The sequence below is a fragment of the Penicillium roqueforti genome (assembly GCF_015533775.1).
Source record: "Penicillium roqueforti strain LCP96 04111 chromosome Unknown scaffold_36, whole genome shotgun sequence".
Taxonomy (NCBI): domain Eukaryota; kingdom Fungi; phylum Ascomycota; class Eurotiomycetes; order Eurotiales; family Aspergillaceae; genus Penicillium; species Penicillium roqueforti.
In genome coordinates, this window is record NW_024067600.1 from 12,776 (window position 1) to 40,545 (window position 27,770).

Genomic DNA, 27,770 nt, shown 5'->3' on the forward strand with positions numbered 1-27,770 from the left:
CATGATTGGCAGATCATTCCACGATCTCCCTCTCCTTGAAATCATCGTGGCACACCACACCCCTTGCCTGCCACAAACCCCACTGGATTCATCCTGTTCTCGGTTCAGGCGCTGTCGCGTGTCGAATGTCAGAACGCCCCGTAGCAAAAGGGTTGCACTCAATACATAGTCCTGGTGGAGCCAGTATTTGCCAAACATGTCTTGTCTTGCATGTTGAGAATTCCACGGGGAATCGTCGCCGCTTCCCGGCTTCCCTCCTTACTGGATGTGGATGTGTAAATGTAAATGTAAATGTAAATGTAAATGTAAATGTAAATGTAAATGTAAATGTATGTTCGGCGCCATGTGTAGCGTAGCTCTCGCTTTTCCTCTGAGGTACGGAGTACATACATGCATCGTACATGTGCACTACGACATAATGCTGTCGATCATCCACTTGTGCATATTTTGTGGGTTGCTTGGATTTACATTTAGGTACATGTTTTTTTGGTCGATTCCCCCCACTTCCAAGATTGTATCGATTCGGTAGTTTACACCCCTGTATCATTCGAAATGGTCGTGATAGCCCTTAATTAACACTCAATTCTTCCCTTGCTGTGTCTCAGATCGTGTCGCCGCCCGAGGTCCATTGATCCCGCCCATGTGCTTGTGCTTGTTTCAGTTCGCGCCTCTCGGGATCGCCCCGCGTGTCTTGTTTACTTTGTTATGGGTTTCAATTGCCGCTGTGGATGATGTCAGTGGACTCTAGAATTTGAGGTCAAGATTGGAACTTGCTAGGCGCTGGTGCGGAGATTGTCTTGATGCATTGGTATATTCTAGTCTGGTTGTATTTTGAATGTTGAATTCAACGAATTAGTTGAAAATGCGAATATGTATAGCGAGAATATTGGTCCGACAATATCTGCAAGACTGTAAACAGTTTTAAATGTTCAATTGTCCCATTGGACGGTATTTTCGAAATCATCCGCGATCCGTATGAGAAATATATCTACGGAGTACGAGAATCCAGCGTGATTCGCCAACATCACAATGAGCATTCTTGCTTTGCTTATTACATTAGTCTTCTACTTGTACTCCATGATTTTCACACGAAGTTTTCTTACATCTCGCCCGTGCTGTCCTCCACTATAAATCTACGGAGAAAGTGGGTTTGCGGGACCCATCCCGCGACGCGAAGGCTCATTACAACTTAGCAGAGGAAAGGAAGAGGTAAGGAAAGAACACGCCGAATCGTACGGTTAGCTTTGTCGTACATCTACACGTTGGATTGAGCTGTGAATGAAAGCTCTATTCAAATTAAAGCCTTTAGGGTCCGTTTGTCAATGATGGCTAAGAGTTAAATAGGTCTAGACCGACTCGTGTCATGGTGGACAATGGACAATGGACAATGTGATTCCTCTTGAACTTTTAAGCTAACAACCAACCTTGAGGATATGTTGCAACTGACCTTTTTATGCCATAGCCTCAATCTGCAGTTTTAATGATGATTCGACGCGCAATAAATTGAGATAGATGTATGGCTTTATATAATTGTTGATGCTGAACCTTTGCCAGGGCTGAGATGCTGAAGAGAAGTGTAAATCAGAAGGAATACAGAGTTCATGGTCAGCTACTTCGCAGGTAAACTTGATATAATCCCTGTTATGTGATATGACATACAACTTGTTCTCTCTTCGTTTGTTTAAGAGAACAAGGACCAGCAAGACCGTAGGCTCTCTAACCTCTGCGGTTGTCAAGGGATTTACATATCTCCAAGAGAAACATATCCAAACCAGAACCATCCTAATATAATCCGGAAATATCATCAAGTCAATTCAAGTCGTATATGCGCCATATATAATATCTACAATTTTTTCACATGTATGGATGCAGCCATGCTCATGATTTACTCTTCATCATCCTCATCCTCATCCTCATCCTCATCCTCATTATCATCTTCTTCTTCATCATCATTCTCCTCAAACTCAACGCCAATCTCACCCGTGATATCCCACCGGTCACCCTTAGCCGCAGCACTGACATACTTGACGAACTTGAGAGTGCCGCTATCCCGCAGCACGATGCTGAGTCGGTTCCATCCCGCTTGCGTGCTGAACAGAATGCCATCGTCCTCATCTGCACCTGCTGACCGGTAAATAGCCGGGTCGGCCTTGGTCTTCTTCCGACCCAGGACTTGGTCGGCGTTCTCCTCATCCTCCTCCTCTTCATCTTCATCCTCATCACCAGCCATGTAAATCTCGTACCCACCTAGTGCGGGACCTTCCACAGCGTCGTCGGTTGTTTTTTCCTTCGGCTTGGATGTCTTAGCAGACGAGCCATTGGCTTCTCCATCCTCGTCCTCATCCTCATCATCGTCTTCCTCTTCCTGCTTCTCCCATCCGGTGGTCGGGGTAAGACAGAGCGAGAACTCCAGTCGAGGCTCTTCGCCCTCATACGCACTGGCAAGAGTATAGTCCTTACCGCGACGGAACCGTCTAGCAAGTAAATTGTGGCTCGTGAGATGGTCCACACCAGTAACAAGCCCAAGCCACTTCCGGAAAGGCTGTGACGGGAACAGCACGTTCAACAGCTCCTGGATCGGGTTATCGGTACCCTTCTCTCCGGAAGCATGCTGGTACAAATACCGGTGCTTGTGTGGAGGCCGAGCAACCGTCCACCCGCGCTGTGTCTGGATCTCATCTGCAGAATCAGGAAGAGGCTGTCTCTCCTGCTCCTCGATGTACGCGCTCACGCGCGATCCAAATTTATCGCCTAGGAACCGTTCTAGGCTGAGCGAGGACTCGGCTGAGAACGCGTCTGACATCTCCTCGGCAATATCGGGCGTCAGGTACGAAGGCGCAATGTACTGAAGTAGGAAGGCCAAGTCGCTCTCTGTGAACTCGCCCTCGGTCTGCTCTTCCACTTTGCCCTTGCCCTTGCCTTCGACTTCGGGGGTTTCCCAGGATACTGGCTGTGGCTGCGGCAGGTCGTAGATATCGCCGCGGCCCTGCAGCTGCGCCAGACTGCTGCGCTCGGCGAGTTTCTCTTCCAGTCCTTCCTCGTAGCCGTCTTCGCCTTCTTGTGGGATGTGGAACCAGCCGCTGATAGCCATGCGCACGCGCTTCTTGGTCTTGTCTTCGTCGTCACGTGGATAGTACACTTCCTCGACATCGTGGAAGCTCTCGCCCGGTTGGACGGTGAAGAAGCTCAGTTGGTTGAAGGCGGGTGGAATGGAGAGGCTGTAGTCCGGGCTGGGAATTTTAACGTCCTCCCCTTTGGCGTCCTTCTTGGTCGTTGTCGGGAACAAGCGCAGGGCACCGCCCCACTCGGCTTGCCAGGGTGTGTCGGGGTCGGTCAGGTAGAGGATGTAGCTGACTCGGCGGCTGCCGATGACATCGTCGTGGCAGAGAAGGTGGCAGCCCTCGGTGTAGACGTTGATGGCCATGTCGGTCTTTTGCCCGCTTAGCTTGCCGGAGCCAGTCACGGACGACAGGTACTCGCGGAACCGTGCTGAGTAAATCGCATCGCGCAGCTTCAGTAGTGACGGCAGTTTCGAGAGGGAGGAGTCATCCAGTCCATCGAGGTTGGCGAGATCGCCAGACTGGAAGATCTTGTAGATGTCTGTTTCCTTCTCGGTGAAGGACACTTGCGTTTCGATCTCATTGCGGACGGAGCGAAGCAGAGTGGGCTCGATCAGAGGGTGAATGACGCCATGAAGGTAGCTAGAGATTGAGCCATGTTAGCTTTTGCCATTGGAATATTCTGCTGTATATACATACGGAGAAGATTTGGCGTATTCACTGGTGTACTTCTGCTGCTCTGCAGTGTCGAACAGGCCGTCGCGGAAGCGGGCAGCAGCCTCCTCGCTGGAGAGGGCCCGTTTCTTGGACTTGGGCATGGAATTGCCATCGAGAGAGGCCCTTGCGTCTGTCTTGCGCTTCATTTTTGAGGTTTGCAGAGGAATGGGAGCTTCAACAGCAAGTGGCCTGATGTTTCATAGATTTTTCCGGGCGGTGAGGGGGCGATGAGGCGGTCACTGTGTTTGTGTTGGATCTCCATGAAGATCGCAGTTCACTTCTATTGTTGAGTCTATTATCATTTATACAATGTATGGTACGTATCTGATATAATTGTAGTAAAATCTCAATCAGTATTGCGTTAAGCGACTGTATTCTAGGAGGCCTGGTCTCTTCGTAGATGAGTGGCGCATAGCCGATGTCCTTGTCTTTCTAATAAAATAGTTCTGCACATCAGTCTTTCTTTTCTCCTCCTTATGACCTGAAAGAGCAAGTTCCTCATAACCACCGTCTTCGTTTCGATCGAAGCCGTAACAGAACACATGTGATTGCGCCAAATCCAGGCACCGGTGTCGTCATAACCCGCCTTATCACCGCAAAGACCTCGATTGTCCCCCCACTTAACCCCAACCTGCTTGATTCTTCAACTCTGTCGAATCTCATTATGCAGCAACCAGGGGCTGAAGCCCCGATCCCAGATCAGCCGGGAACTCCACCTCGCCCGCCCTACTCCCCGGTAACGCCCGTGTTTGCTCATCTCGTGCCAGTCGCCTCCAACGAGCCATCGATCGTCCCGCCACCCGCATCTCCCTCTCCAACATCACACCTCCCTCCACAATATGGCAACTATTCAAATCCCCCTCCTCCGCCCAATCTACCCGTCTTCAAGCCCCAACCGCCCCCTATCCCTATCTCCGAGAGCGAGAATCCAGATGCCATCGCGCTCCGTTCCGCCATCTCGATTCTGCAAATGCAGAAGCAGCAAAGTTTGCGCGATATCCAGGCATTGGATCGCATGAAAGAGGCCGCCGCTGCTGATCCAGAGGGGTTTGCGCACGAGCTCGCAGCAGGTCGGCTGAAGACCCAGGACCACGGCGCTGTGATTCAGTTCTCGGAGGACGATGCGGACGACGAAGAGAATGAAGACGGTTCAAAACGCACGAATCCGGACGGCTCACCAGCTTCGAATTTCGGCCATATCCCTGTTCCGCAGAATATCGTCCGCATGCCCCCAATCAACTGGGCTAAGTATCAGGTTGTTGGAGAGCCGCTTGATCGCATGCACGAGGAGCAGTTACACCGACCGAGCTCTGGGGAGCCTCGACGAGGACGCGCGCCGGAGCATGTCCTGGCATCGCCGTATCGGCCGTTTGTAGATCACTTGGAGGGACCGTCGAGACTCGGCCGTCCTAGCAAGACGAAGAAGACTTGAACACGCCAACGGTTCTGATGATAATGGATATGGGATTATGGACTTTTACGAAGTTATGTACTTTAAGATTATGAACAGAGCTGGACTTGTGTTTTCTTGACTATTTAGGTTTCTTGGTAAGTTGGCGTTTTGTCTTGTGCACTTTCTTGATAAAAAAGACAGAAAGGAAACATACATGATTTATCTATGCCTTGAAAGTGTCAAGGTTCTAAATTTGTTGTACAATATATCATATAATCAAAAGCAGATGCTGCAATTATATACAAATCCTTATTTCGGATTAAGAAGATGACCTTCCGAAGAACAACCATAGCTTATCCCATGGTAAGACTCTTCTGCAAATGTTCAGGCAAAGCAAACAGAGTTTCTTCAGGCAAACAACCCTTGGCCTCATCAACCTTCCCATCCTTAAGATAACCGTCGATCAGCCTCATAGTAGCAGTCACGTCCGTAATCGACACAATCCACTCATCAATATATCGCCCGACAGCCTCCCCACTCAACCCAACCTGAATACTCCGATAATCTAAAGACCGCAGAAAGAGATCCCGCTCGGGATCCCACTGAACGCGCACCGGGCTGGCACGCAGATTCTTCTGCCATTCCTCCTGGCTTGTCTCACTAGGCGTGTAGTGACTCAAACAGGAATGGCGCAATGCCCATTCGAAACCTTCGTGGGTAATCTCTATCGCTAGGACACGTTCCTGTCGGGCTTTGGTTGCCCAGCCTGATCGGTATGCCATCCATAGGAAAGAGGGCTTGATCCATGTCATTCTCTCCCGTGAAAATGGTGGGACGAATGTTTGGGCTTTGAGTGCTGGCTCGGCTATCTCGGGGGAATATGCTTGGTACACTGTGATTGTATTTGCGGTTTGTTTTGCTCGGATAGCCTTGTAGTTATTTGAGGGCATTTTGAGATGTGTGGACAAGTGTTGTTGAAGAGCGGAGATGGATAGATAATATTCATTTGCGGGAATAGGAATTATGGGACATTATCGTAAATCTCACTGTAAGCTCGGAAATTGGACTTCGGCTTTTAAGTGCCTACGATATATCTTGGCCCTAAGCCTCATAGTACACACCAAGCCTAATCGGGACTCCGCTATACTCCATCACCGGATCAGCTGATAAACCCAATTGAAAGGATAGTCTTCCTTCATACCCGAGGCCATTGCTGATGCCTAAGGACTCTTTGTATATGTAGTATAGGAATTTCCGCTGACAGAGTAGCCCTCAGTGCAAAGCATCGAGAGTTGGACTATGGTGCGGTGCCAAGCACAGGGAGGTCTTTTATCTGCAACAACACGGCTGGCAACTATAAAAATTTAAGTTTAAGATGCGCTGGCAGTCGTGAGAAAATATGAGAACATGGAGACCACTGATAAGTTCAGTACAGCGTCTCGTGAATAAAGAGCCCTTACTTGCATCGGTTCGATACTACAGCAATGTCTGCAAGGAACTCTTTACGAAGTTATCAGACATAGCTTCGAATAAAAATATCATAGTATGGAAAACACTAAATTCAATGATGGTCTTCTGACAAGAAAAGCTATGCACAAGACTTTGGCCTAGTCTTGAGCTAGGAGGGCCTCCTCAGGTGAAGAAAAAACCCCCCGAGGACACATTTGTCGTGCTCGTGCGTTCACTTCTTGTGTGGACGCTTTCCAATCACCCGATCGATTCCTCCCATTGCCTCCCAGTAACGTGCATGAGCCTCCTGGGTACGCTTCCTGTTGGTCTCGGCATCGTCCTGGGACATGTAAGAGGTGTCGTCAACCTCGAAGCGCGATGCATCCAGAGCTTGGTTGGTGCCTAGCTTTTCGACGATCCCAGAGTCTACAAGAAGCCGGGTGTTCTCCCTAATGCGTTGATCGGCACTGGGATCATCAGGCTTGCAGGCTGAGAGAATATGGTTCTCACAAGCCGCATTCACAGGCGGCTGTGCGAGATGGATCTAGATTACTTGGGTCAGTAAAGGATCGGGGAGTAGTGGTCTGGAATAAGTATCTTACACTGGGGCCACCAGAGGGCGTGACAGGCCTGGATGTCAAGATGCTTCCGCCGAGGGGAATGTTGAAGCTGGTGTTGGCCAGGATGATGGCATCGGCGTTCCCACAATGCTGATAGTGATATTGATTCATGGACCGTCTTTGGGCCTCAGGGACATGGGGATGATTCTCCATCTCGATAGGTGGTGGAATGACTTGATGATGTTAGCATGGATGGGTCAAGGTGAAGATGAGATTAAAGAAGAAAATACTCACCAGGGGGTGGTTATTTTGGTCTTGGGGATGAAGGAACAGAGACAAGATCCTTGTTCTGGCAAGGCCGAGAGCATTTTGCTTGACTTCTTAGAAGAAGAGGCCGGTATTTTGAAAGATTGAAAGAGATGAAAGTGTCAAGCAATGGATGGTACGATCTGAAAGTCTTGAGAAGTCGACCGTGAGGCATGCAGTTGTGATGAGCAAGTCAGAGAACATGGAGCGGTTGATGCTGTCTGTGTCAATCGAAATGTCAATTTATCACTCTCGAATAGAAGGAGCGATAGCCATATCTACTAGTCGCTATACTAACAGGAAGAACATCACGAAATCTTAGAAATACAGGATTCAAGATTCAGGTCGAGATCTCAGGGTATCGTCATTATAATATGATAACATGAAAGCTGCAAGATGAGCTTGAATAAATGCTTTTGTAGTGGTTTCATATTAGCCATGTACAACCATGAGCCGGAAAGCAAATAGAACGCTAGATTACCTGCTGGTTGATAGATCAGTACGGGAGGAATCCTTCTTTAATTCAGAAACATGCACATTGTTCTTCTCGGTGTGTTGGTCATGGTACATTTTGTTGCTATAACTAGCCTGGCAGGTTTGGTCCAAATGCTGTGAAAACATCTAGCCAATCTATTCCTTGCTTGGGCTAAGAGCTTTATTTCCAGCCTCTTCGGAAATATGGCACTGACACAATAGGATGAGGGATTGTTCTAAATGCTTGAACCAAGAATTGAGTATATGTACACATTCTGGTATAATATGAACAAAGGGATCCAAGAGCTTCGAGGTTGCACCCACTCAAAGCTTCGCTTTCCCATTCTTCTCAAACTGCTGTACAGCCTCTAGCCCTCTTTGCCGAACAGCTTGATTCTTCTCTTCGACATTCTTCCGCCACTGCAAGTTTCCAGCATGATCATCCAAGCCGTTTAAGATGCCACAATACATCTCCTCTTTCATGGTACCGTAGATACCGGTGGCAGCTTTAGTCTGGAGCTTGCGGGTCTGGATCAGCGCAAGCGCTTCCTCAGCTCCACCAACGGCATCAACGATACCAACCTCAAGCGCATTTCGTCCACCAAAGCGGTGAGCTTCGAGAACCACAGTCCGGAAAACGACTGGCGTCAGCTTCTCGCGGAATATAGACATCATGGGTGTCTGGAGCGGGACGCCAAATTCCAGCTCATTGATACAGAGGAAACCACGGTCTGGGTTCATGACTCGGTAGTCATGATACATGGCCAACATGAAGCCGGCAGCAAAAGCGTGTCCATTTAGTAGACACACGGTTGGCATGGGGTATCTAGGGAGGATATTAGTATCTTAAATATACATAACTCGACTTGAGCCTCGGACTGATCATTTAAGAAAAAAACATACGTCAGGAAGCGTCGGAACAATCGCCAGATCCAGTTCTCGCAGAACCCTTTGGTTTTCTTGACAATGTCGAGATCAAGCCCATTGCTGTAGAACTTGGCAATTCCACTAGTCGTGACTAAGACACCTTTCGGGTAGCGGTGCTCGACAATGTCGAGAGCGAGCAGCAGAGCATCAATAAAAATGGGTGTCAGTCGGTTGTCCGGGGGTGAACTAAAGGTGAGCACGTAGATGGTCTCATGCTCTTTCGCTGTGCTAGGGTTTGTGCAGACGATCGAGCCTCCAGTAGAGCTGATCGGGACGGTGAAAAGAGTCGTCATGATGGGAATATTTGGTGTATGGAAGTTGTTGAGGAAACATAGCTTGTTCAAATAGATCGATTATTTGAATACTAATCAGACCTCGGCACCATCACATGCCGCAATGATGTCATCACGTGATTCCCGAAGCCATTCAAAGGAAAACACATCGCTCGTGATATTTACAGCTCAGAAGATATCCAGCCTACACGTAATGAACCGGAATTCACGCTTCTCTCGATAGGAAATTGTTCCTACCGGGGGGCTATATTTTATTTGTCCGAGCTCGCAATAGAACATCCATGCCAACCCAAATACGAACTTGTCAAGCTCCTGATACGCCGTTTCCCACATTGTCATTGACACATTTCTCTTGGAGTCGGCATGTTCAGGGTCAACCTTAGATCATTAGCGCCTCTTCTGAACATCCTTCTCATCCCTACGTGAGTTTCTTTTCAGCAGGGCTGACGGCCTGCGCGAGGAAATGATAAGCGGATCCACCATCCCGGCCGCTTCGGGGTAGGTGGTTGGAAGAGAACTGCTTCTTCCCTCAGGTGACCATGTCCTTACCCTTGACGATAGCCTTGAATGCGGCAATGGCGTCGTCTAGGTATACGACGTCTGTCTCAACTCGAAGATTCAACAACCTTGGAAAAAGCTTCTAGATGTGCACAAGTAGCGGTCAGTTATATTGTGTAACATAGGATAGCTATTGAAACAAACCAAAATCCGATCAGTAAGATATCCCCAATGGTAAGGAAATAGATAGATAGGCCCATGCCAACGTTCGAGTTAAAGTGTCCGGAGATTTGGCATGCTCAAATCCGGGGCACAGATACTCTCTTCGGTGCTTTAGCGCGAAAGACCAGAGTAAGGTACAAAGTGTGTAACTTCTGGAAGACCAAATTTTCCAGAGCTGGTTTGTACCACTGCTTCAGTCTTCTGGCTATATGTTTTCATAGTTGCAGCTTTCACAAGACCGGCATATATCTAGCGGCGCTCTAGGGAGAAGTTTATCATGAACTCGTCCAGGTGCATCCCACTTGATATTTCCATGGAGCTCCAGAATATACGTATCGTGACCTCGGGGCAACGAACTCCACGTGTCCGTTGAATCTCCCCTGAACTAGCCTCCGCCATGCCCTCGCAGAAGATCCCCAGATGGGGTGGGGAGGGCGAAAGGCCTGGGGAGAGTGGGCGGTTAGGGGCCCTTTTGGCAGAGGCATCTTTGCCTAGAGAGACACTCTTGGTAAATATGGGTAAGAATTCCCACAGGCACTTCTCGTTTACTCACCCTCCTTGCCCCAGAGCCCCCAATGCGAAGTCTTCTTCTTTTTCTCCACCCTCTTCTCCATCTTCGCGAGCAGAAGGCGGTACTTCTCCTTTTGGCGTACTTTTTTTTTGGCCTTGCGGTACTCCTCCGTCATCACCCTCCGTGGGTCCTCCGGTCTCACTTGTCTAGCATGATGCCTATGCATATATCTATTAGAAGGATGCATACAGCGAGTATCATTGCCGAACGTTCCATGCCACCGGTGTTCACAATGAAGTTAGTCGCATTTGGCTGTTTCGACCTGACTTGCAGACATTCGAATTCGAATAGAACTTGAAGGCTGCCTGTGATCTTCACATTTTGGGACAGGATTTCGGACGATCTCCATATTTTGGTAAAGAATAGGAGTTTGGTCGGCCCCGATGAGTCGCGCCGCCTTGCTTGCCTCCCAGGTGTCTTCCGTGATGTCGTCGGGACGATCCATGATTTGCTTTGATCTGTCTCCGCTCCTCGGGTAGAATTCCGAAAAATTGGCTAAGGGGCTTAAGTGAACACCGTTCTCTGTGTAAGAGATTGTTGGATCCGTTGGGCTGCACCGTACTGTCAACTCGTACAATCTTATGATTGTTGTAGTCCAGCTGTAAGGAATTGTTATTGGTCGCCGTACATAGGCCGGCTGGGCCTACGACTTCGCCGAACTGGAAACCGCGGTATGTCGGTGCCTTTGTCTTTGTGGATTTTAGGTGCATCAGTTAGGAAATGAGCCACGTGGCCGCGATAAAAGTATTGCTGGCCGTGTACCTGTCTGACTTCAATGATGGTGTGTACGCGAGACATCAGCATTTCCTCGACCTGGGTTAGCTCTGGTAGAAACGTAGGGACATCCCCAGGGTCCATATTATTCTAGGCACCGAATAAGTAAACGCGATCAGCGGGTTTCTTGATCATCGCTGCTTTATCCTTCTTGTGACAACGCTGGCAAATGCCCACCGAAGGGCCTCGGACTGAGAGCTGGAGATCGAATTCACAGTGAAAATTATATGACCTGTCTGCATTTTGCAAGTGGCAAGAACTGCAAGAGCCCATTCCTTACTCGACCATGTAGCTATGCCCGGGATCGCACCGGTCCTTTTGGTGAAATCGCAGGCGATGCAGGCGATGCAGGCGATCTAATTGAGACCCGCGTCGGAAGACGGTAGGCTGGCAACGAACTTAATACAGAGCCTGTAGAACGGGATTGGTGGACCAATTATAGATTGTAGAGAGCCGTACGGTCTATGCCGTCTCGTGCTATTCCGGAGACATTCCAGGCAATTTTGGGTGTATTGTTTCAGGAGCCGCATTCGCTTGAATTGAAACACCTGGCTCATGATATTGTCCCCGATTCGCTCACGAAAGACGTACTTGGGATCAAGATCGGGTTCATTGGGATTCCAACCTTTTTGACCTATCCGGGAGATTGACATTGGATTCGTTGCCGGCTTTTTCCATCTTGTCTGCCGTTTTGGCAATTTCGGCGGTGAAATTTGGCCCTCGTAGGATTCTTTGAAATCTTATGCAAGTGCAGCAGGATTTAATTTCGGGCCGAAGGAGTAGAACAGGCCTTCGTCTTTCGCATGGAGGTGGTGATATAGTGACCTTCTCGCTTGTGAGTAGCGGCTCACCGAGGATGATCCATTTCGAGGAAAGAGATAGGAAAAGTGGGGTTAATTTGCAGGAGCGAGAGAAGCAAACCTTGGGAGATATACCTCTGGAGAGGTATAATGCCTGGGGCACTAATATTGAGGCCTGAGGTTAAACGCAACTCCACTGCCGGTTGCGCGGAGTTGGTCCAGTACTTCTTCTTGCAGTAAACACGGGGGAAAATTCTCCGAGGAGGGCTAAGTGGAAAAGCCCTTGCCGTGTAGTGATAGTCCTTCCTTGGGGGTCATACACATCGTTGAACAAGACCGTAAGAGAGAGTTGGAGAGTCCAACCTTTCTGAGGAATATTGTTTCCTCATATGTGGATAGAAAGGCATGTCGAACATTCAGTTCCTGCATGTAGCGGGCAACCTGCCCTGTAATATAATATGAATACAAAAAGTGTGAGGTATGAGGTGTGGAATGGAAACATGTTTGAAGTCAGGTCATGGGGTATATATCTGTACTTTAGGTTGCCATGAGAAACTGAATTGAAGAAAACCTTCCTGGTCATTTTGATTGTCTTTTCGGATGTCTTCTCAGATATATATATCCTGCGAAAAGCATAGACTGTACACGTGATTCTTCTTTATAACCTTCAATTGGTAGGCCAAAAATTTTTATATTAAGACTATACTGCAGGCAAAATGTGATATAATGCCATACTCCTGGGTTCAAAGGCGACGGCTTTATAAATCGAAGCAAAAATGAGTTTAACTCTCATACTATCACTTGGTAGTGTTGTGTAAGCCTTTATTAGACTTCCCTGCTGTCTTACCTCTCTTTCACTCGGAAGTCAGATCTCAGTTTCGGATATCTTGTCACAGACAAAAGAAACAACAAGGCAAATTGATTCATTGAGGGGTCGAGATCTCGAGCACGTGGAAATAATAAAGAAAAATCTAAACAATGAGCTTCAATCGCTTTGAGTGTCTCTCATAGCGAGGTAGCATCTTTGAAGTGTACATTAGGCAATGATAAGTCTCTTGGTCCCACATAATTTTAGATCTTTTCATCTAATTATATATTTGACTGGACAATCTCTCTTGTAACTCAGATCTAACGACTGACATACATCCACAACAATGTCCCCGAAACCCGTGTTTGGCCCGGGCCTTGAAGTGGACTACACCAACATAGTCCAAACCGTGGAAACACAGATTGAAACTCTGACATACAAGGCATGGCGACGCCATGAAGTGATTGAGAAACTCGAAAGCCTGTGTCGGGAGCTGGCATTCCAAGCCACCTGCGATGAACGCAAGCCTCGCAGCCATCTTCTTGGGTACGCCCAATTCCAACGTTTTTCTATGACGCTTAGACTTTATTTACCCGAGGCAATCCTAGTCCTCACGAGTGACTGGACCAGTTACCAGATAAGTAGCCGGGCCTTCGACTGGGTGCGAGAAGATGAGATGGAATATACGGCAGCTTGTGTCCTGGAGGAGGCACTTCTTGCCGCACAATCTACTGACTGGTATCTTTGACATGGATTTTCCGGAGTATTGATTTCTCGATGGCATATTGGCAGACCCTGATTCACTGCTTAGTTATTAAGCAGTTCTGACAAATTCATCTCAATCGGCATTTTTTAATAGGTGGTAGCGCCCGAAAATCTGAATCGTGGGGTCGAAGAGAATAAAGGGGTAGGAGACGAAGTGTATATGGCAATGTCGGTGAGGGTTGAAGTTTCTGACTTGGCCAAACTTGAATTCCCAGGAGACACCGGTATCCGAAAAGCCTAATCTGTCGGAATAGATATAGCCCTCTGCCGGGGCGTAGTTGACAATTTCAACCGACTTGGCATATATCCTGAACTGCCTTTGAGTATCAGTCTCTCCACCGGCTCAGTCGGTCATGCCGTTGAATTTTCTCGGATTGTCTCCTGTTCAGATCTAAGGTCGAACGGTATCGGCCTCTGTTGGAAGAGAGTGTGACCTTTCGCATAGTCGACTGTCCGGACAACGGTCAATCGCTCAGTGCTTATGTATTGTAGTCGTCGATTGAAATTTTCGGGCACTATCTTGCTTGTGGATCGTGAACTCAGCACTATCAGGCCCAGTGACCAATGTCTGTCCAATCATTCAAAACCGAAGTGCGTCAAGTCGTGGTTGATATGACCTTTGGTGTTACCCCTGTTAGACGTAGGTTTTGTCGAAGGCATTGCAACCTGGGGCTTTCGAAGCGAGAGCGAGGAAGAATAAAACAAGAGCTAGAAAATATAAGAGTCAGCTGTTTATATCTGTGAAGATGTCCCAAAGTAGTAAGAGTTGGTGCGAACACTGCGCTCATGCGTAAGGATCAGGTCTTCCCTCACCATTTTCGGTCAAATAAGAAGTTAGATATAGCCATTAGAAGAAAATATAGTAAATAAAAGACAGTATGATTGAACTCCTATAAAAGTGTTAAGTGGCGGGATTGTGTCTATCCATACACTGTGCGGAAAGATAGGGCTAGCGGGGCCTCAACATAGAGCGAGTCCAACTACTTTGGCAAGGAGATCATTTGCCTGCCATTTCCTGCAGTAATGTTCAAGCAAAAAAAAGCTCCATAGACTAACTGCAGATGGACCAGGGAAATGAAGTGCTTGTCAAAGTAGTTGATCTCGATCTAAGTTGATTCCCCATTCGTACTAGGACGGTCCTATATTGCAATAATGTTAGAATAGAATAATATTAATAGCTCCGATCACCTTCATTTCCGAATCTAAGCTTTCTTAGCAAAAGAGAAAATAACTAAAGAGGAAGCCGAAGAGGCGAGCTGGTTTTTAAATACTCTGCCAAAGGGCTTCGTCACCTTGACAATACCAATCCACCGGGCTTTTTCCATTGTTTTTCTTTTCTTCCTTTCGCCTTCCGTTTCCCTCTTGTGTCCACTTTTTAATTTCCTCGCCTTCCTCGTTATCAGGCAATAGCCAATGGTCGGATATTGTTCCTGATCTGGTTCTCGGAGCGGATGCTGGCGGGCTAACTAAAGTAGCGTAGCCAATCGGCATCGAGAGAAGAGCCGGGTAATTACGCTGCCTGTGGGTATGCAACAGTCGCCTAACCCGATGCGGCAGTGCAATTTGCGCTAAGGAGCTAGCTAGTATATAGCGTCGAGTCAAGCTTCGCAAAACCTTTGCCTCGGACTCGGAGATAGCCTTAGTCTCTCCTTGAGTCTCCATAGCTTCGGTCTCAACTGGAACGATTTGCCTGGCACTTTCGGCGCTAGGCTGGACTAAGTATGGGCAAGGTTCTAATTACAGCGCGAAGTGGTGATTCCTTTAGCCTACGCTCTCGCTTATTGACCTCCTTAATCTTGATTTTTCGAGCAGTCATGGCGAGTTTTTCATTAAACTTATATCCACTGGCTCTCTGATCTCCTTTTGTGGATGTTCTTTTTAGAGGCTAATTCTCACACATCCATCCCCTCCCGCGATCGTGATACTTCCTTTACATTGCGATATAAAGCGACATTGTGCGCGTGCTAGGACCGGACCGAGCATACTGCGTTAACGAAGACCTCCGACATCATGAGATCCTGGTTCTCGTTCCTCCTTTTGTCCCTGACGACGATTGTCGGGGTCACCAATGCCACCACCGAATACACGGGGACAACCTGCAACCCCCTCAACAAGACATGTGATGCGGATCCGGCCCTCGGAACAGAGCACACGTGGCTGTTCAACTCAACTCTCGACAGCGATCTCTGGGACATGCGCACCGGCACTCTGGACTATACATCCGAAGGAGCCGACTTTATCATCAAAACCGAGAACGCGTCGACGCTCCTCGTGTCCAACTTTTATATTTTCTTCGGCGTGATGGAAGCGCACGTCAAGATGGCCAAGGGGGCCGGTATTGTCAGCAGTGTGATCCTGCAATCGGACGATCTCGACGAGATCGACTGGGAGTGGGTTGGATATAACACGAGTGGAGTGCAGTCCGATTTCTTCGGCAAGGGGAATACCACCACGAGTGATAGGGGCGGATATCATGCGGTTGCAAATGCCGATACCGAGTTCCACAACTATACCTCGTACTGGGATCGAGACCGCATGGAATGGTGGATTGACGGTGACTTGGTGCGGACAGTGAACTATTCCGAGCCGTTGACTGTCTACGGTAAAAACTACCCGCAAACACCGTGTCAGGTCAAGGTTAGCAACTGGCCAGTTGGAGTCAAGGGACAGTCGCAAGGCAATCTGGAATGGGGTGGTGGTTTGGTTGACTGGGACGATGTTCCGTTCACGATGACGGTATCGAAGATCCGCGTTCAAGACTTCTCCACTGGAAAGGAGTACAAATACAACGGAACCACGGGCACCTATGGCAGTATCGAGGTTGTCAGGTGAGTTTTGTTCTGAATCGGTTATTCAAAGAATTTCGGACTAACTTCAACTCGCAGTGGAAACTCAACTGCCGTGACAGTAATCAACAAGAAACCAGAGAAGACCCTCGCCCAGAAATGGGCTGATCTTGGCAATGGAGCGCATATCGGTGTGTACGTCGGTGCAGCTGTGGCTGGTGCGCTTATGATTGCCGGATTCGGATTCTGGTGTATGAAGCAGCGTCGGAGCGGCCGTCTACAACGCGCTTTGAACGATGACGAACACACCGCCGAGCTCACGACGTTGGAGCAGTCAAAGTTGAGATGGAGGCAAAGTGAGTTGCGTAGCAAGGGCAGCTACCAGCCGGTACCTTAAGGGGGTCAGTTGGATTGTATACTATGTTTCGGTCATGTTTATTAATTTAATGTAGCACATTGTTATATATCCCGTTTATTTAGAGAGTTCAAAGCCGGAGTTCGTCGTCGGTCACAGCATAGCATATTATGTGTTTGCTTTATCTTAGGTTTGTTCGCTATAAACTCGAGGAACTTAGTTCGTAGTAGATACCGATGAATCGCTCGGATACCAGACAAATAAATTGGCACAGGATAGATTTCCGGAATGCTTGGATGCAAACCGAAGGGAAAACAAGCCAGATAGTTGAGTCAGTAACGGATGTCAATCCGCCTAAACGAAATCTGGTCATTGGTACCCCAGAACAGATCCGATCCACTTGCACTCGCCCACTCACACCTATCTCATCAGATACCATGGGATGTATTGGGATAGTATGGTGACTGGTCAAAAGAGATTTGTCTGCTTAGGAGAATGAAGTGGGGCGACGATCATCTCGAGTCATGAGGACAGGCTTTGATTGTCCTAGCAGATGGTGGGGCCGTGTGTTCTTCGAATGGGGAGCTGGGGAGCAGATGTAATCCGGACTCAAGAACTGACCGGGAGGGTGACAGGTCGGGTTGGTCTGGGGACACTTGTGCAGTACTTTGGTGGTTGAAATAGGGAAGTGCAGACATGAAAGAGAATCTGACCGGAAGTGACATGTCGGCTCAGGTCTGGGCACATTCGTGACGTAGAGGTTCAACTTTGCTACTCTTTCAAAAGTCAAGCAATTCATGACGCGTTTGGCGCCATTCACGCCGCCATCGCTTCGTCGTCAGAAAGAATACTCGGTGCGCTGCTCACACCTGAACTGTCGCTGTCCGTCACCTCTGAAGCCCGGGCACGAACCTGCAAACCCCAGTCTTGGATGCTGGGGACACCACCCTCAATGACGACAGGGTGTTCCTCAGCACTCTTTCCTAGCACAGTTCCAGCATAGCGCGACTCCTCGCCAGTCTTACTGTGTTTCTTCTTCAATGCAGTCAGGTAATCCTCCTTCTCGACGGCGTCAGGGTCCACCATGTCACCCTCGCTGGGCACAAAGCCGGCAACACGTCGGATTTCACGGTGGGCGGGGCCGGTGATCCAGCCGAGGAAGGCATCAAGACCGCGCATATCTTCTTTTCCCTGCCATTCCTCTTCCCATTCGCGTAGTTGTGGTCGTATGGCGCCTGCGTCCTGCAGAGCTTGGTAGATGTCTTCGAGGTCGGGAACTGGGTCGTATGGGTGCGCATTTGCGGCATGCTCGGCAGCAGCTGACGCGAGAATAATCAGATATCGCCCAGTCAGGTCCTGGATAGACTCCAAGACTGAGGGGCGTGTTGAGTGGAAGCCTTGAGCACGGAGGATTTGGATGATTGGAGGGCGGAGGAGAGCGTTATGAAGGTTCGGGCCCGACATTTTGCAGAATATATCGGCGAAGAAGACAGAGAGAGTAGAGGGACGTGAAATGAAATGTAGAAAAAGAAAAAAGAGGAGTGTTGAAGCGTACAGGCGACTGAGTGCGCCATCGGGGCATAACCCTCTCATTGGTTAATATTGCCGGCAGTATTTAACAAGTACAGTAGCTACGTCAAAAGTGTAGTACATCAACTTGTCTACCATGTATATACTCTCCAATTGTATTTGATACTATGCAACTGTATGCTGTGTAGAACCAGTTTTTTTCTCTTCTTCTTTTCTTAACCCACATAATGGTAGTATCAAAATCTTTCAGAAAGTAGTATAAGATATACCAAAAAAGACATCAAAAAGACAATACATAATACGGAGTTGTAATGCCATACATCGCATACTAATTACAGCCAACACTAGACATACCTAAAGTATTTTAGCAGGTTGTGTCGCTAGATGAAGATTGTAAAGTGATGTACAACGCGTACGACATAAGGTGTCCCATAGAATCAAAAGATATATCGGAATGAAAAGAGGGATGAGTTCTTTATAAGCTTCAAGATCAAATAGTTACACCATTATGAAGTACAACTAACTACTCCGTATAGGTATAAAATTAGGATACAGGCCTCGGGAAGGCGGTGATTTGGGGCGGTGAGGTGGTATCCAAGAGAGCTATCGATGCCAGTAGCATACTTAATCGCCCATAGAAGTGTCGAAGAGACGGAGAGGCGCTGTGACAGGGTTAAGTGTCAAGAGAATTGTGAAAGCCCATATCTGATGTGCCAGGCTTTCCATGCCGACACGAGTCATGACAAAATCACTCTTATTCTGCGGTCTGGGCTGGCAATGTATGTCTTCGAAGGGAATACAGATGCTACCTTGAATATGGTCACAGCCTGGCGCCGGATCCTTGGTGATCTCCATATTCTGCACCAGGAAGGGAATCCCATGCTCGTTGCTTTTCCATTGCGCAATCGTGATTTTTCCCTGCAGTACTTCGATACTGAGTACAACGTTCACTTCTCCGTTGCTTTGGTTGAGCCAAAACATCATGTCGTCCTCGAGCTTTGTTGGTATCTCCTCGCATGCTACCTCAACTGCCATGCTAGGCCATTTGGTGCCAAAAATGAGTCGGCCTCCAGGAACAATCGGCCCTCTTGATCCGCCCTGAATTGCCTCGGACTGATGTTGAACCCATAGGAAGGAGCATATAATCTTTCTCCACTATTTAATTCCAACATTCGACCATGCCGAAGAAAGAACCGATTGCCACTGAATGTGCTCCAGTCTCGAGTCTGATAAGAGCATGGCCAATGGAAGGGTCGTAGCTCTCGCATGATTGTGCGAACAGATTTTCTTCAACATTCATATTATCAAGGAAGGAACGCTCATCCATAATAAAAATAGTATAAGGGTTAGATAACTCTGTATCCTGTCTATGTCGCTCCAGTTCCTGGTCTAGAATTTGAAGAGCATCCTCAATTCCCTTAAACTCATATTTTGGGGTCGTAGAAGGAAGGCCGTGTTCAAACATGATGGATGTGAAATGTGAGAGAAATTTCAATGGATTGTAAGAGAAGTTATAGTCCTTCAGACGCCAAAATGACACAATAGTTAGTTAGTTAACTAGGATGGACATGGTGCCTATTATGTAAATGTGCGGTAACCGCCCCGGTGGAACCTCACCTCCTCACTTCCTCCACTCACCTTACTCACCTTACCCTTGCTACCAGGTATCATCATATTGCGACTATGCCGCCTTTAAAAATCAAATTCTCCAGGAGGCCAGATCCGCCAGAAGAACCAGCGCCTATACCTGCGCCCGTGCCTGCACCTGCGCCTGCACCTGCGCCTGCTCCCCCAGCCGAAACTCCCCAAGCCCCCCGCAAGATCACACTCAAGATCGCACGAAAACCACAACCTGAGAGTGAAGAAAAACCAAAGAAGAAGAAGTCAACAAAGAAGCGACCAGCCGAAACTGCCGCACTTCCTGAGCTTGAGCACGAACCCGAACCGGAGACGAGCCAGCAAATCCCCAAGCGGATAAAGCTGATCCCATCCAAGAAGCCTGCTTTGCAGTCAATCCGCATCAAAAATAAAGGAATCGTTCCCAACCGACCAGTAGGTGTTGGGTATGACTCCGAAGCCTCGGACACCGAACTTGATCCGTCCATCGAAGAACAATTCATCTTACGGATGCTCCCCGGAGAGGACTGCGATATTATAAGGAAAGTAATCAACGACAGGACATTCAAGAATGGCGACGTCGGGATCAAACCCCTCACACGGGAGGGCCGGCGCTCTATCGTGAATGTTCGGGGCCACCAATATGCGGCAGCTCTCGTGGATCTACCCTGCATCATCGAGGGCATGAAGAGCTGGGACCGACGAGGCTGGTACAAGTCAGCAGATATCTGTCAAATGCTCTTAGTTCTGGGACGCGTCAACAGTGACCAAGAAGCTATGGAATACCCACTCCCCCCGGGCGTTGACTCTCCCGATGAAAAGACACTTCAATACGCACACGGTATCGCACCACCCCTCCGTTGGGTTCGCAAGCGGCGTTTCCGCGACCGCGTCAGCACCCGCACGATCGAACAAGTTGAAAAGGCCGTGGAAGAACTCATGGCCCAGGACGACAATTCGATTTTCCCTCCCAAGTTCGAGTTGGTGGACAGCACATCCCTGAATCGCGTCGAGGGCTTGGTACAATCGGGAGGCTACGGGGATGAATACGACGATGAGCAGGATGCATACGGTGAAGCGGAAGAAGAGATGATGGACGACTTCGAGGATGCGCTTGCTGCCGAGATGGAAGCGGCATTGGCTGCCGGGGATGATGAGGCACCGGGAGCACCCGAGCAGGCACACACTACGTCCCAGTCGTTCACACCAGCTGGAGGACCGACCGAACGCGGCGACACCTCTGCAGATGAGAGCAACATATCCGACGAGGACGAGGAAGATGAGCTGGATGACGACCAAATCGAGCAGCAACAACAGCTCCAGCAGCAGCGCGAGGAAGTCGCCGAGCTGGAAGCTCTCATCAAAACCGAGACCGCACAGTGGGAGAAGGTGCAAAATCATATTTTGCGCAACAAGATGGGCCGACGGATCCAGGAACTAAAGAAGGACCTACAACTGAAGAAGGTCTCTATGGGCATGCCAGCCGGGGACGATATCTGAGCTCCTGTTTCACATCCTATGTCCAATGGGATTTTCGGCGTTACCATTTCATAATCATACCCAGTTTGTCCGACCGAATGCGAGTGCGGTCTCTATGTTGATACAAGCAGCCTTAGCTAGCTCGAAATAATGAAAGTTATGTCCAAACATTAACAACCAGATAAATCACGCTCCTTCCATCGCCACTCTAAGATCGAGATAGGTACTTTCAATACCTATTTACTCCGCACTTACCACCGGATCACCAGTAGCCTCTTTAACCGCCTCCTCCACATCCAACTTCTCATCCCGTTCCAACTTCTCTCGCCTGACAGCCTCCCTCTCCGCAACCTCCGCATCCGCCCCAGGCTCACCCGGACTGCTCCCAACCCTCTCACCAAGAATGCGATCATGCTCAGCTCTCTTCGATCCCAAATTCGCCGCCAGATCATCTGCTTCCCCGAAACCAGGATGGCCAGGCCCACCCGCACTCCCAACAGGGCCAGCATGAGCACCGGCCTGCGCGCGCTGCATCCCCATCCCCTTCCGCTGAACTGCGTCCGCGATATACCCCTCCGCGGGCTGCTCCTCGACGCCGTATTCTAAATCGACGTCCGGCGCATTGTGGAGTTCCTGTTCGTGTTGCTGGTGCTGTGCGCTCAGACGGGCTCGTGCTTCGTCGCTTGAGGGCTGGGACTCTGCTGTACGTTTAATTACCCCGATCGTGTCGCCGTGTTGTCGGCTTGTTTCGGTCCCTGCTCGTTGCTCTTGTGGCGTGTGTGAGACGGGATTCGAGGACTGCGCGTAGGCGGCTTGTTTGGGGGGTTGGGCGGTTTGGGCGGCGGTTTGGGAGCGGGTCTGCATGGTGATACAATGGGATCTAGATTTATGTTTCGGATATTGGATATGGTCAAGGGGTAAGAGGTTAAGGAGTATGAAGTAAGTATAGCTCAAGAGCTGGATAACCGGCTGAAGAAAGTGACAGCTGAGTACCCACTTGTGACGTCAGCGTCTTCGACCAATGAGAGCGCGTGGAAGTACAACCCTAAGGATAGTCGCGACAAGATTTGGTTGGCTCAATGGTTCGGAGTAGTCTTGTTAGATGTCTTTTGTGTATATCTCTTTCCCCTTTCTTCGTCTTAAGACAGACGGTAGAGAAAGTCAAAAAATGCTTGATTTAGTCTTCCATGTATAACTTGAATCCACTCTACAACATAAGGGGTAAATCAACTGCACAAAGTACTTTGTCCTCGGCACTTCTGGACTAACTCAATAAGTGCGACCCAGCAAGGCTACCGAATCAACGACAATCGCCTTATTCTGCACAGATCGTCGTATTGTCCCAAACTGTCGGGACTCCAAGCCCCCAACACGAACAGTATCAGTATCTCATCCCGTCTACCCCCGTCCATGTGGCGCCACTACCACCTGCTTCTAGACTAACTCCAACTGTAATCCAAGTAATTCAACTAATCAGACTAATCAGACCGCCCCGGAAGTATGTCACCCAACCCCCTAACCCACTTCGACACCGTCCGAGGCATGAATTGGGGTGAGGGGAACATTGTGTGACCCAGTCCCTCCCCACTCGTTTTCTCGCGATGTTCTTCTCCTATCTTTCACATAGGCTGAACGCAGAACCCTCTCGGTATCTCACTCATGGCTCAGCAACTCTACTATCTGCCGCGCGGCTCGCGCATCCTGGTCACCGGCGCGAACGGCTTCATTGGGAGCAATGTCGTTCACAGTCTGCTTGAACTAGGCTACAAGGTTCGCGGGACTGTCCGCGCACCGAAACCATGGCTCGATGAGATGTTCCGCGGGAAGTTCGGGCGGGACTCGTATGAGTCTGTTGTTCTTACTAACTTTGAGAACGTGGATACTCTTGTTAGTGTAATGGATGGTGTGTCTGGCGTGGCGCATGTGGTATGTATTTGGCAGTGGAATTATTCGATGGGTATGTGCTAATGAGACATTGCGCTGTGTAGGCATCAGATGTTAGCTTCAGTGCGAATCCGGAAGAGGTTGTGCCGTGGGTGTTGAGAGCTGTTCATAATGTGCTAGAGGCTGCATCGAGAAATTCCGCTATCCGGCGGGTTGTCATGACCTCTTCTGCGGTCACGGCGTTGTTTCCGGAGCCGAATAAGGAGGGTGTTGTTGTTCGTGAGGGTGAGAGACCACTTCTTAGAGAAGGGAATGCAAGGATGTATTGGTTAATATTGTATCTAGACTCCTGGAATGACGAGGCTACCAAGCTAGCCTATGATTCGGATGCTCCACCACTTGTGAAGGGCCTTTACACTTATGCTGCCTCCAAGACCGAGGGAGAGAAGGCAGCGTGGAGATGGATGGAGAAGAACAAGCCAGGCTTCCAATTCAATACCGTGTTACCGGATTTTACCGTGAGTTCTATGCCAGGCCATCAAACGTATGATATTGACTTCGATTAGCTCGGGAGAATCCTACATGAACAGATCCACGGCTCGACAATGGGCTGGGTTACTGGCCTACCCAAAGGTGACACACGTATTTTTGAGACATTTGTGCCGCGTAAGTTGACACTGCTTGATTGTTCGATCATTGCTGATATAAAAAGAATACTTCTGCGATGTTATCGATATTGCGCGTCTACATGTGGCGGCCCTCCTCGACCCAAATACAGTCTCCCGTCGACTCTTCGGATTTGCAGCTCCGATCAACCTCACTGATATAATCTCAGTCGTTCGAAAGCTCCAGCCTAATAATACATTGATTCCTGAACCTCCTGTTAACGAGGGCCGTGATCTGAGTGAGGTAATCCCGGCTAAGGACGCAGAAAGGCTCCTACGGGAATTCTGTGGGCGAAAAGGGTGGACTTCGTTGGAGGATAGTATTGCCCAGGGACTTGAGGTATCTCGAAGGCCGTTGTGTTCTTTATAGCGTCCCATTGATTTCGCAAATACAATAAGAAATCTTCAAGTTGTTGAGCAGCAATAGTGCAGAACAGGTGACATTCTCCCGAGATCTCACTCTGCAGTTTCCGACTTTCCACAGACTGCTGGTGCCATCTTTCTCGCTTTCTTCGCCGTCAAAGGTGTTGAAGTATTCTCTTGAGACAATTTGTAGGCATTTTGGCTGCGTGCAACACGCCCGACTGTTGACTTCGAGAGTCCTCTATCGACACTAGCCGCAATAGCAGCCCAGCTGGGTCGATCATCTTTCCTCACCAAGCGCGCAGTATAACGCGCAGTTTGATCACTCAACTTAGAAGGGCGTCTTCGTCCGGGCTTTGAAGACATATCTTTGCGTTCTTGAAAACGCGTTTTCGTACAGTAAACAGTGGATCGCGCGACGCGAAGATCTTTGGCAATTTTGATGGCTGAATTCCCATTTTGAAGGGCTTTGATAATTGCTGCACGTGTTATTTCTGATAACTCGCTTGGAGCCGGCTTTTTGGCTTTTGTTGATTGAGACGTGGTGAAGTATCGTTGCAAAGAGACGTAATTCCACCGTCACCTACTTGCCGACATCCTGACCGAAGAGAATCAGTTACCTCGGCAAACCGAACATCTACATGTAAGACCAAAATGTATTCAAACCAGGCTTGAATATCAGTCCTTCCTATTAGAAAAACAAAAAGGCGTGGTTAAAGTGTAATAAACCATTGTGAATATCGGCAGATCTACCCCTCAACAAGAACCACTCCCATCAATGGCAGATTCCACACCTACGCTACAGCAAGCTGCGGTGGTGCAAAACCCAGGAGAAAATGCAACTATCACTCTTCAGAATGACATACCCGTCGCAAGTCCTGGACAAAATGAAGTTCTCGTCAAATTAACTTGCACCGGCCTGTGGTAAGCGCTTACATTCCGAAATGAATTCACCCTCGAAAAACTAACCCATAACCATCAAAAAAGCCGCTCAGAACTCCGCGCTGTTTTAGCCTGGGGTGCATACAACTCCATCATCGGCCACGAAGGGGTCGGCATTGTAGTAAAAGCAGGGCCCGATGTCTCGGAGTCCCTTCTCGGTGAACGAGTCGGCGTCAAATGGCTCTACAGTGCATGCAACAAATGCTCGGTCTGCAAGCGAGGGTTCCCGAACTATTGCGCACAGCAGCTCAATACAAGTCGCCATGTTCCGGGGACATTGCAGCAGTATGTTATCGCCGATGCGCGGTTCCTGACATTGATCCCCGGGGGCGTAGCCGATGAAGTTGCAGCACCGCTACTGTGCGCTGGACTTACGATGGTTGGTGCTTTGTCGAAACTTGATCATGAGCTGCAGGTGGGTGACTTTATTGTTATTTCGGGGTCTGGGGGAGGTTTGGGCCATATTGGGGTGCAGATTGCATCCAGGATCAAAAATTTGCGGGTTATTGCGGTTGATAGCGGTGATGATAAGAGAGCTTTGAGTTTGGAGTCTGGGGCGGAGGTTTTCTTTGATTACAAGACTGAAGATGTGGTTGCTCGAGTGCGTGAGTTCACTGGGGAGGGTGCGCATGCGACAATCGTCGTGCCGGGTACGAAGGAAGCATTGCAGATGGCGCCTAACCTGGTGAGAAACATGGGGTTTGTTGTGAATGTTGGGTTGCCACCGAATGACTTGGATATTCCTCTTTCGGCTACACTTTGCACAGCGAGAGGTAAGATGACGGTGGTCTCATAGTCAATCATATACTAACTCTCACAACGATAGGTCTCACCTTTATAGGGTCATCTGTGGGTACGGAGGATCAATTGACCGACTTACTGCAAGCTGCAGCTGCTGGAAAAATCGCACCATCGATCGAAGTCTTTGAATTCTCGGACGTGCCGACTTTGATAGAGAAGCTGAGGGATGATGGTATTATGGGACGCGCAGTGATCACTTTGCCACAGTAACTTGACATTCCATGTTTCAATTTTAAGCAAATTGACAAGAGAGCAAAGGCGAGAAGAGAAGGGTTGTTGTATTCTTATTCCTGGTCACACTTCTACAGCTACCTAGTCATGAAAATATATTCCCATAAAGACATCGTAGTGTTACCAGAGGTATAACGTCCCTAACTAATTAACATCTTGGAGTCAGGCCAGGTCATTAAAGTCTTACGTTCAGTAACGTAGCTTTGTATATATAACGACCAGATCATTCCCAGTTCTCCTGTCAGACAACTTGACCACCCCTGCTCCGGGTGTCAAAACCTGAACCCAACCAACCTACTTCTTGATGATCTGGAGGACCGGTGATGATACTGGAGCAATCCAACAATGAATTGATTCCGGCAGACGTTGTTCTCGTCTACTGGATGATGAAACAATTAATCTCAATGAGTGGCTTGTATACTTGTAAAAATAAGTTCTAGCTCATATCCACTGAGCCAACGGTCGTCCCAACCGTCACTACCTCCATTGACGGACTGCCTTATGAATCTCATGAATTTGCTTTGACCTAGAGACCGGTATCCTGCCCATTCATATATGGGAATAGTTGGGATGCTTGTATATCTTCTTCGTCGGTATAGTCATACAGAGCAGGACACCAAATCCATGGCTTGGTAAGGTGACTGGCATTATAGGCTTTGATCATATCTGCCCGAAAGTTGTCTTGCTGGCTTGTGTCGCGATTCCCGTTGCCTGTGCCTTTGATAGCCATGCCCGGGGGGATTATGAGCTCATTGCTCATAATCTTCCACCTCTATTCCATTCCAAGCTTCGATCATGCCGGTGAAACAACCGATGATTGTTGCATGTGCTTTAGTCTCCATTCTGACGACAAGTTTGTTGATGGAAGGATCATAGAGCTTGCAGGATTCATTGTGTCATGGTGATTATTCCCCGTTTTTGTACTTTGATGCTGAGTACAACACCAACTTCTCAGTTGCTTGCGTTCAGCCAAAAGATTATAACTTCCACAGGTTTTGCTTGTGCTTCTGAACAGGCTACCTCCCTTGAAATTCTTCACGGTTTGAGTCTAGAATCTTGGCTGTATCCATCTTCTGGACTGGGAAGCAATTCCACGCCCTGTCCGGCCCTCCACTATTATCTTTCCCTTGACTTGTCCGTTACTTTCATTAAGAGAAGCCTGACATCCTTCTCAAGCTTCGCCCGTGATTTAGGTGAAGATGGGGAGAGAAGTAAGAAGTGGGAATCAATCCGGGAGGGTTTATATAGCTCTTCAGAGGTCATATGAACTTGTGCTTTAGTCTAACCTACCCCGGCCAACGAAGTTAGGTACCGTTCGTATGTTATACCAATACAAAAGGTACTTTCTTATACCATATATACGGCACCTAAGTAAGACTTCTTGATTTTTTTTTGGCATGCAATATTGACTAATGGTAAATAGGCGGCTAGGCCTCCGGATACTAAGGTAACCTTGGAAGTATCGTAGCGACCGCCTTCGCCTTCCATATCGAATACATAC

General features: G+C 48.6%; 13 protein-coding genes across 13 annotated transcripts; 5 read left to right on the plus strand and 8 right to left on the minus strand.

The window, feature by feature from the left end:
* Positions 1-1,885: 1,885 nt before the first annotated feature.
* LCP9604111_8676 (oxidative DNA demethylase) lies at positions 1,886-3,922 on the minus strand (the record flags this gene model as incomplete). Its single annotated transcript, XM_039076845.1, has 2 exons — positions 1,886-3,701; positions 3,759-3,922. The coding sequence occupies 2 exons, from the start codon at positions 3,920-3,922 to the stop codon at positions 1,886-1,888; spliced, it is 1,980 nt and encodes a 659-aa protein (XP_038925247.1).
* A 518-nt stretch (positions 3,923-4,440) lies between these two features.
* On the plus strand, positions 4,441-5,208 carry LCP9604111_8677 (uncharacterized protein; the record flags this gene model as incomplete). Its single annotated transcript, XM_039076846.1, has 1 exon — positions 4,441-5,208. The coding sequence occupies one exon, from the start codon at positions 4,441-4,443 to the stop codon at positions 5,206-5,208; it is 768 nt and encodes a 255-aa protein (XP_038925248.1).
* Positions 5,209-5,522: 314 nt separating this feature from the next.
* LCP9604111_8678 (DUF4291 domain-containing protein) lies at positions 5,523-6,119 on the minus strand (the record flags this gene model as incomplete). Its single annotated transcript, XM_039076847.1, has 1 exon — positions 5,523-6,119. The coding sequence occupies one exon, from the start codon at positions 6,117-6,119 to the stop codon at positions 5,523-5,525; it is 597 nt and encodes a 198-aa protein (XP_038925249.1).
* A 731-nt stretch (positions 6,120-6,850) lies between these two features.
* On the minus strand, positions 6,851-7,391 carry LCP9604111_8679 (uncharacterized protein; the record flags this gene model as incomplete). Its single annotated transcript, XM_039076848.1, has 2 exons — positions 6,851-7,162; positions 7,221-7,391. 2 exons carry the CDS (start codon positions 7,389-7,391, stop codon positions 6,851-6,853), a joined length of 483 nt encoding a protein of 160 aa, XP_038925250.1.
* An 891-nt stretch (positions 7,392-8,282) lies between these two features.
* LCP9604111_8680 (enoyl-CoA hydratase/isomerase family protein) lies at positions 8,283-9,178 on the minus strand (the record flags this gene model as incomplete). The annotated part of the gene is made up of 2 exons (XM_039076850.1): positions 8,283-8,784; positions 8,862-9,178. 2 exons carry the CDS (start codon positions 9,176-9,178, stop codon positions 8,283-8,285), a joined length of 819 nt encoding a protein of 272 aa, XP_038925251.1.
* Positions 9,179-13,197: 4,019 nt separating this feature from the next.
* Positions 13,198-13,599, plus strand: LCP9604111_8681 (uncharacterized protein; the record flags this gene model as incomplete). The annotated part of the gene is made up of 1 exon (XM_039076851.1): positions 13,198-13,599. One exon carries the CDS (start codon positions 13,198-13,200, stop codon positions 13,597-13,599), a length of 402 nt encoding a protein of 133 aa, XP_038925252.1.
* A 2,027-nt stretch (positions 13,600-15,626) lies between these two features.
* Positions 15,627-16,799, plus strand: LCP9604111_8682 (glycoside hydrolase family 16 protein; the record flags this gene model as incomplete). Its single annotated transcript, XM_039076852.1, has 2 exons — positions 15,627-16,444; positions 16,502-16,799. The coding sequence occupies 2 exons, from the start codon at positions 15,627-15,629 to the stop codon at positions 16,797-16,799; spliced, it is 1,116 nt and encodes a 371-aa protein (XP_038925253.1).
* Positions 16,800-17,573: 774 nt separating this feature from the next.
* Positions 17,574-18,221, minus strand: LCP9604111_8683 (Bromodomain associated domain protein; the record flags this gene model as incomplete). The annotated part of the gene is made up of 1 exon (XM_039076853.1): positions 17,574-18,221. One exon carries the CDS (start codon positions 18,219-18,221, stop codon positions 17,574-17,576), a length of 648 nt encoding a protein of 215 aa, XP_038925254.1.
* A 690-nt stretch (positions 18,222-18,911) lies between these two features.
* On the minus strand, positions 18,912-19,322 carry LCP9604111_8684 (uncharacterized protein; the record flags this gene model as incomplete). The annotated part of the gene is made up of 1 exon (XM_039076854.1): positions 18,912-19,322. The coding sequence occupies one exon, from the start codon at positions 19,320-19,322 to the stop codon at positions 18,912-18,914; it is 411 nt and encodes a 136-aa protein (XP_038925255.1).
* A 124-nt stretch (positions 19,323-19,446) lies between these two features.
* LCP9604111_8685 (uncharacterized protein) lies at positions 19,447-19,752 on the minus strand (the record flags this gene model as incomplete). The annotated part of the gene is made up of 1 exon (XM_039076855.1): positions 19,447-19,752. One exon carries the CDS (start codon positions 19,750-19,752, stop codon positions 19,447-19,449), a length of 306 nt encoding a protein of 101 aa, XP_038925256.1.
* A 218-nt stretch (positions 19,753-19,970) lies between these two features.
* Positions 19,971-21,404, plus strand: LCP9604111_8686 (transcription initiation factor TFIID subunit 7 family protein; the record flags this gene model as incomplete). The annotated part of the gene is made up of 1 exon (XM_039076856.1): positions 19,971-21,404. One exon carries the CDS (start codon positions 19,971-19,973, stop codon positions 21,402-21,404), a length of 1,434 nt encoding a protein of 477 aa, XP_038925257.1.
* Positions 21,405-21,623: 219 nt separating this feature from the next.
* On the minus strand, positions 21,624-22,247 carry LCP9604111_8687 (uncharacterized protein; the record flags this gene model as incomplete). Its single annotated transcript, XM_039076857.1, has 1 exon — positions 21,624-22,247. One exon carries the CDS (start codon positions 22,245-22,247, stop codon positions 21,624-21,626), a length of 624 nt encoding a protein of 207 aa, XP_038925258.1.
* Positions 22,248-23,042: 795 nt separating this feature from the next.
* Positions 23,043-26,248, plus strand: LCP9604111_8688 (uncharacterized protein; the record flags this gene model as incomplete). The annotated part of the gene is made up of 8 exons (XM_039076858.1): positions 23,043-23,309; positions 23,372-23,552; positions 23,613-23,785; positions 23,834-23,933; positions 23,980-24,176; positions 25,152-25,219; positions 25,283-26,010; positions 26,064-26,248. The coding sequence occupies 8 exons, from the start codon at positions 23,043-23,045 to the stop codon at positions 26,246-26,248; spliced, it is 1,899 nt and encodes a 632-aa protein (XP_038925259.1).
* Positions 26,249-27,770: the final 1,522 nt, after the last annotated feature.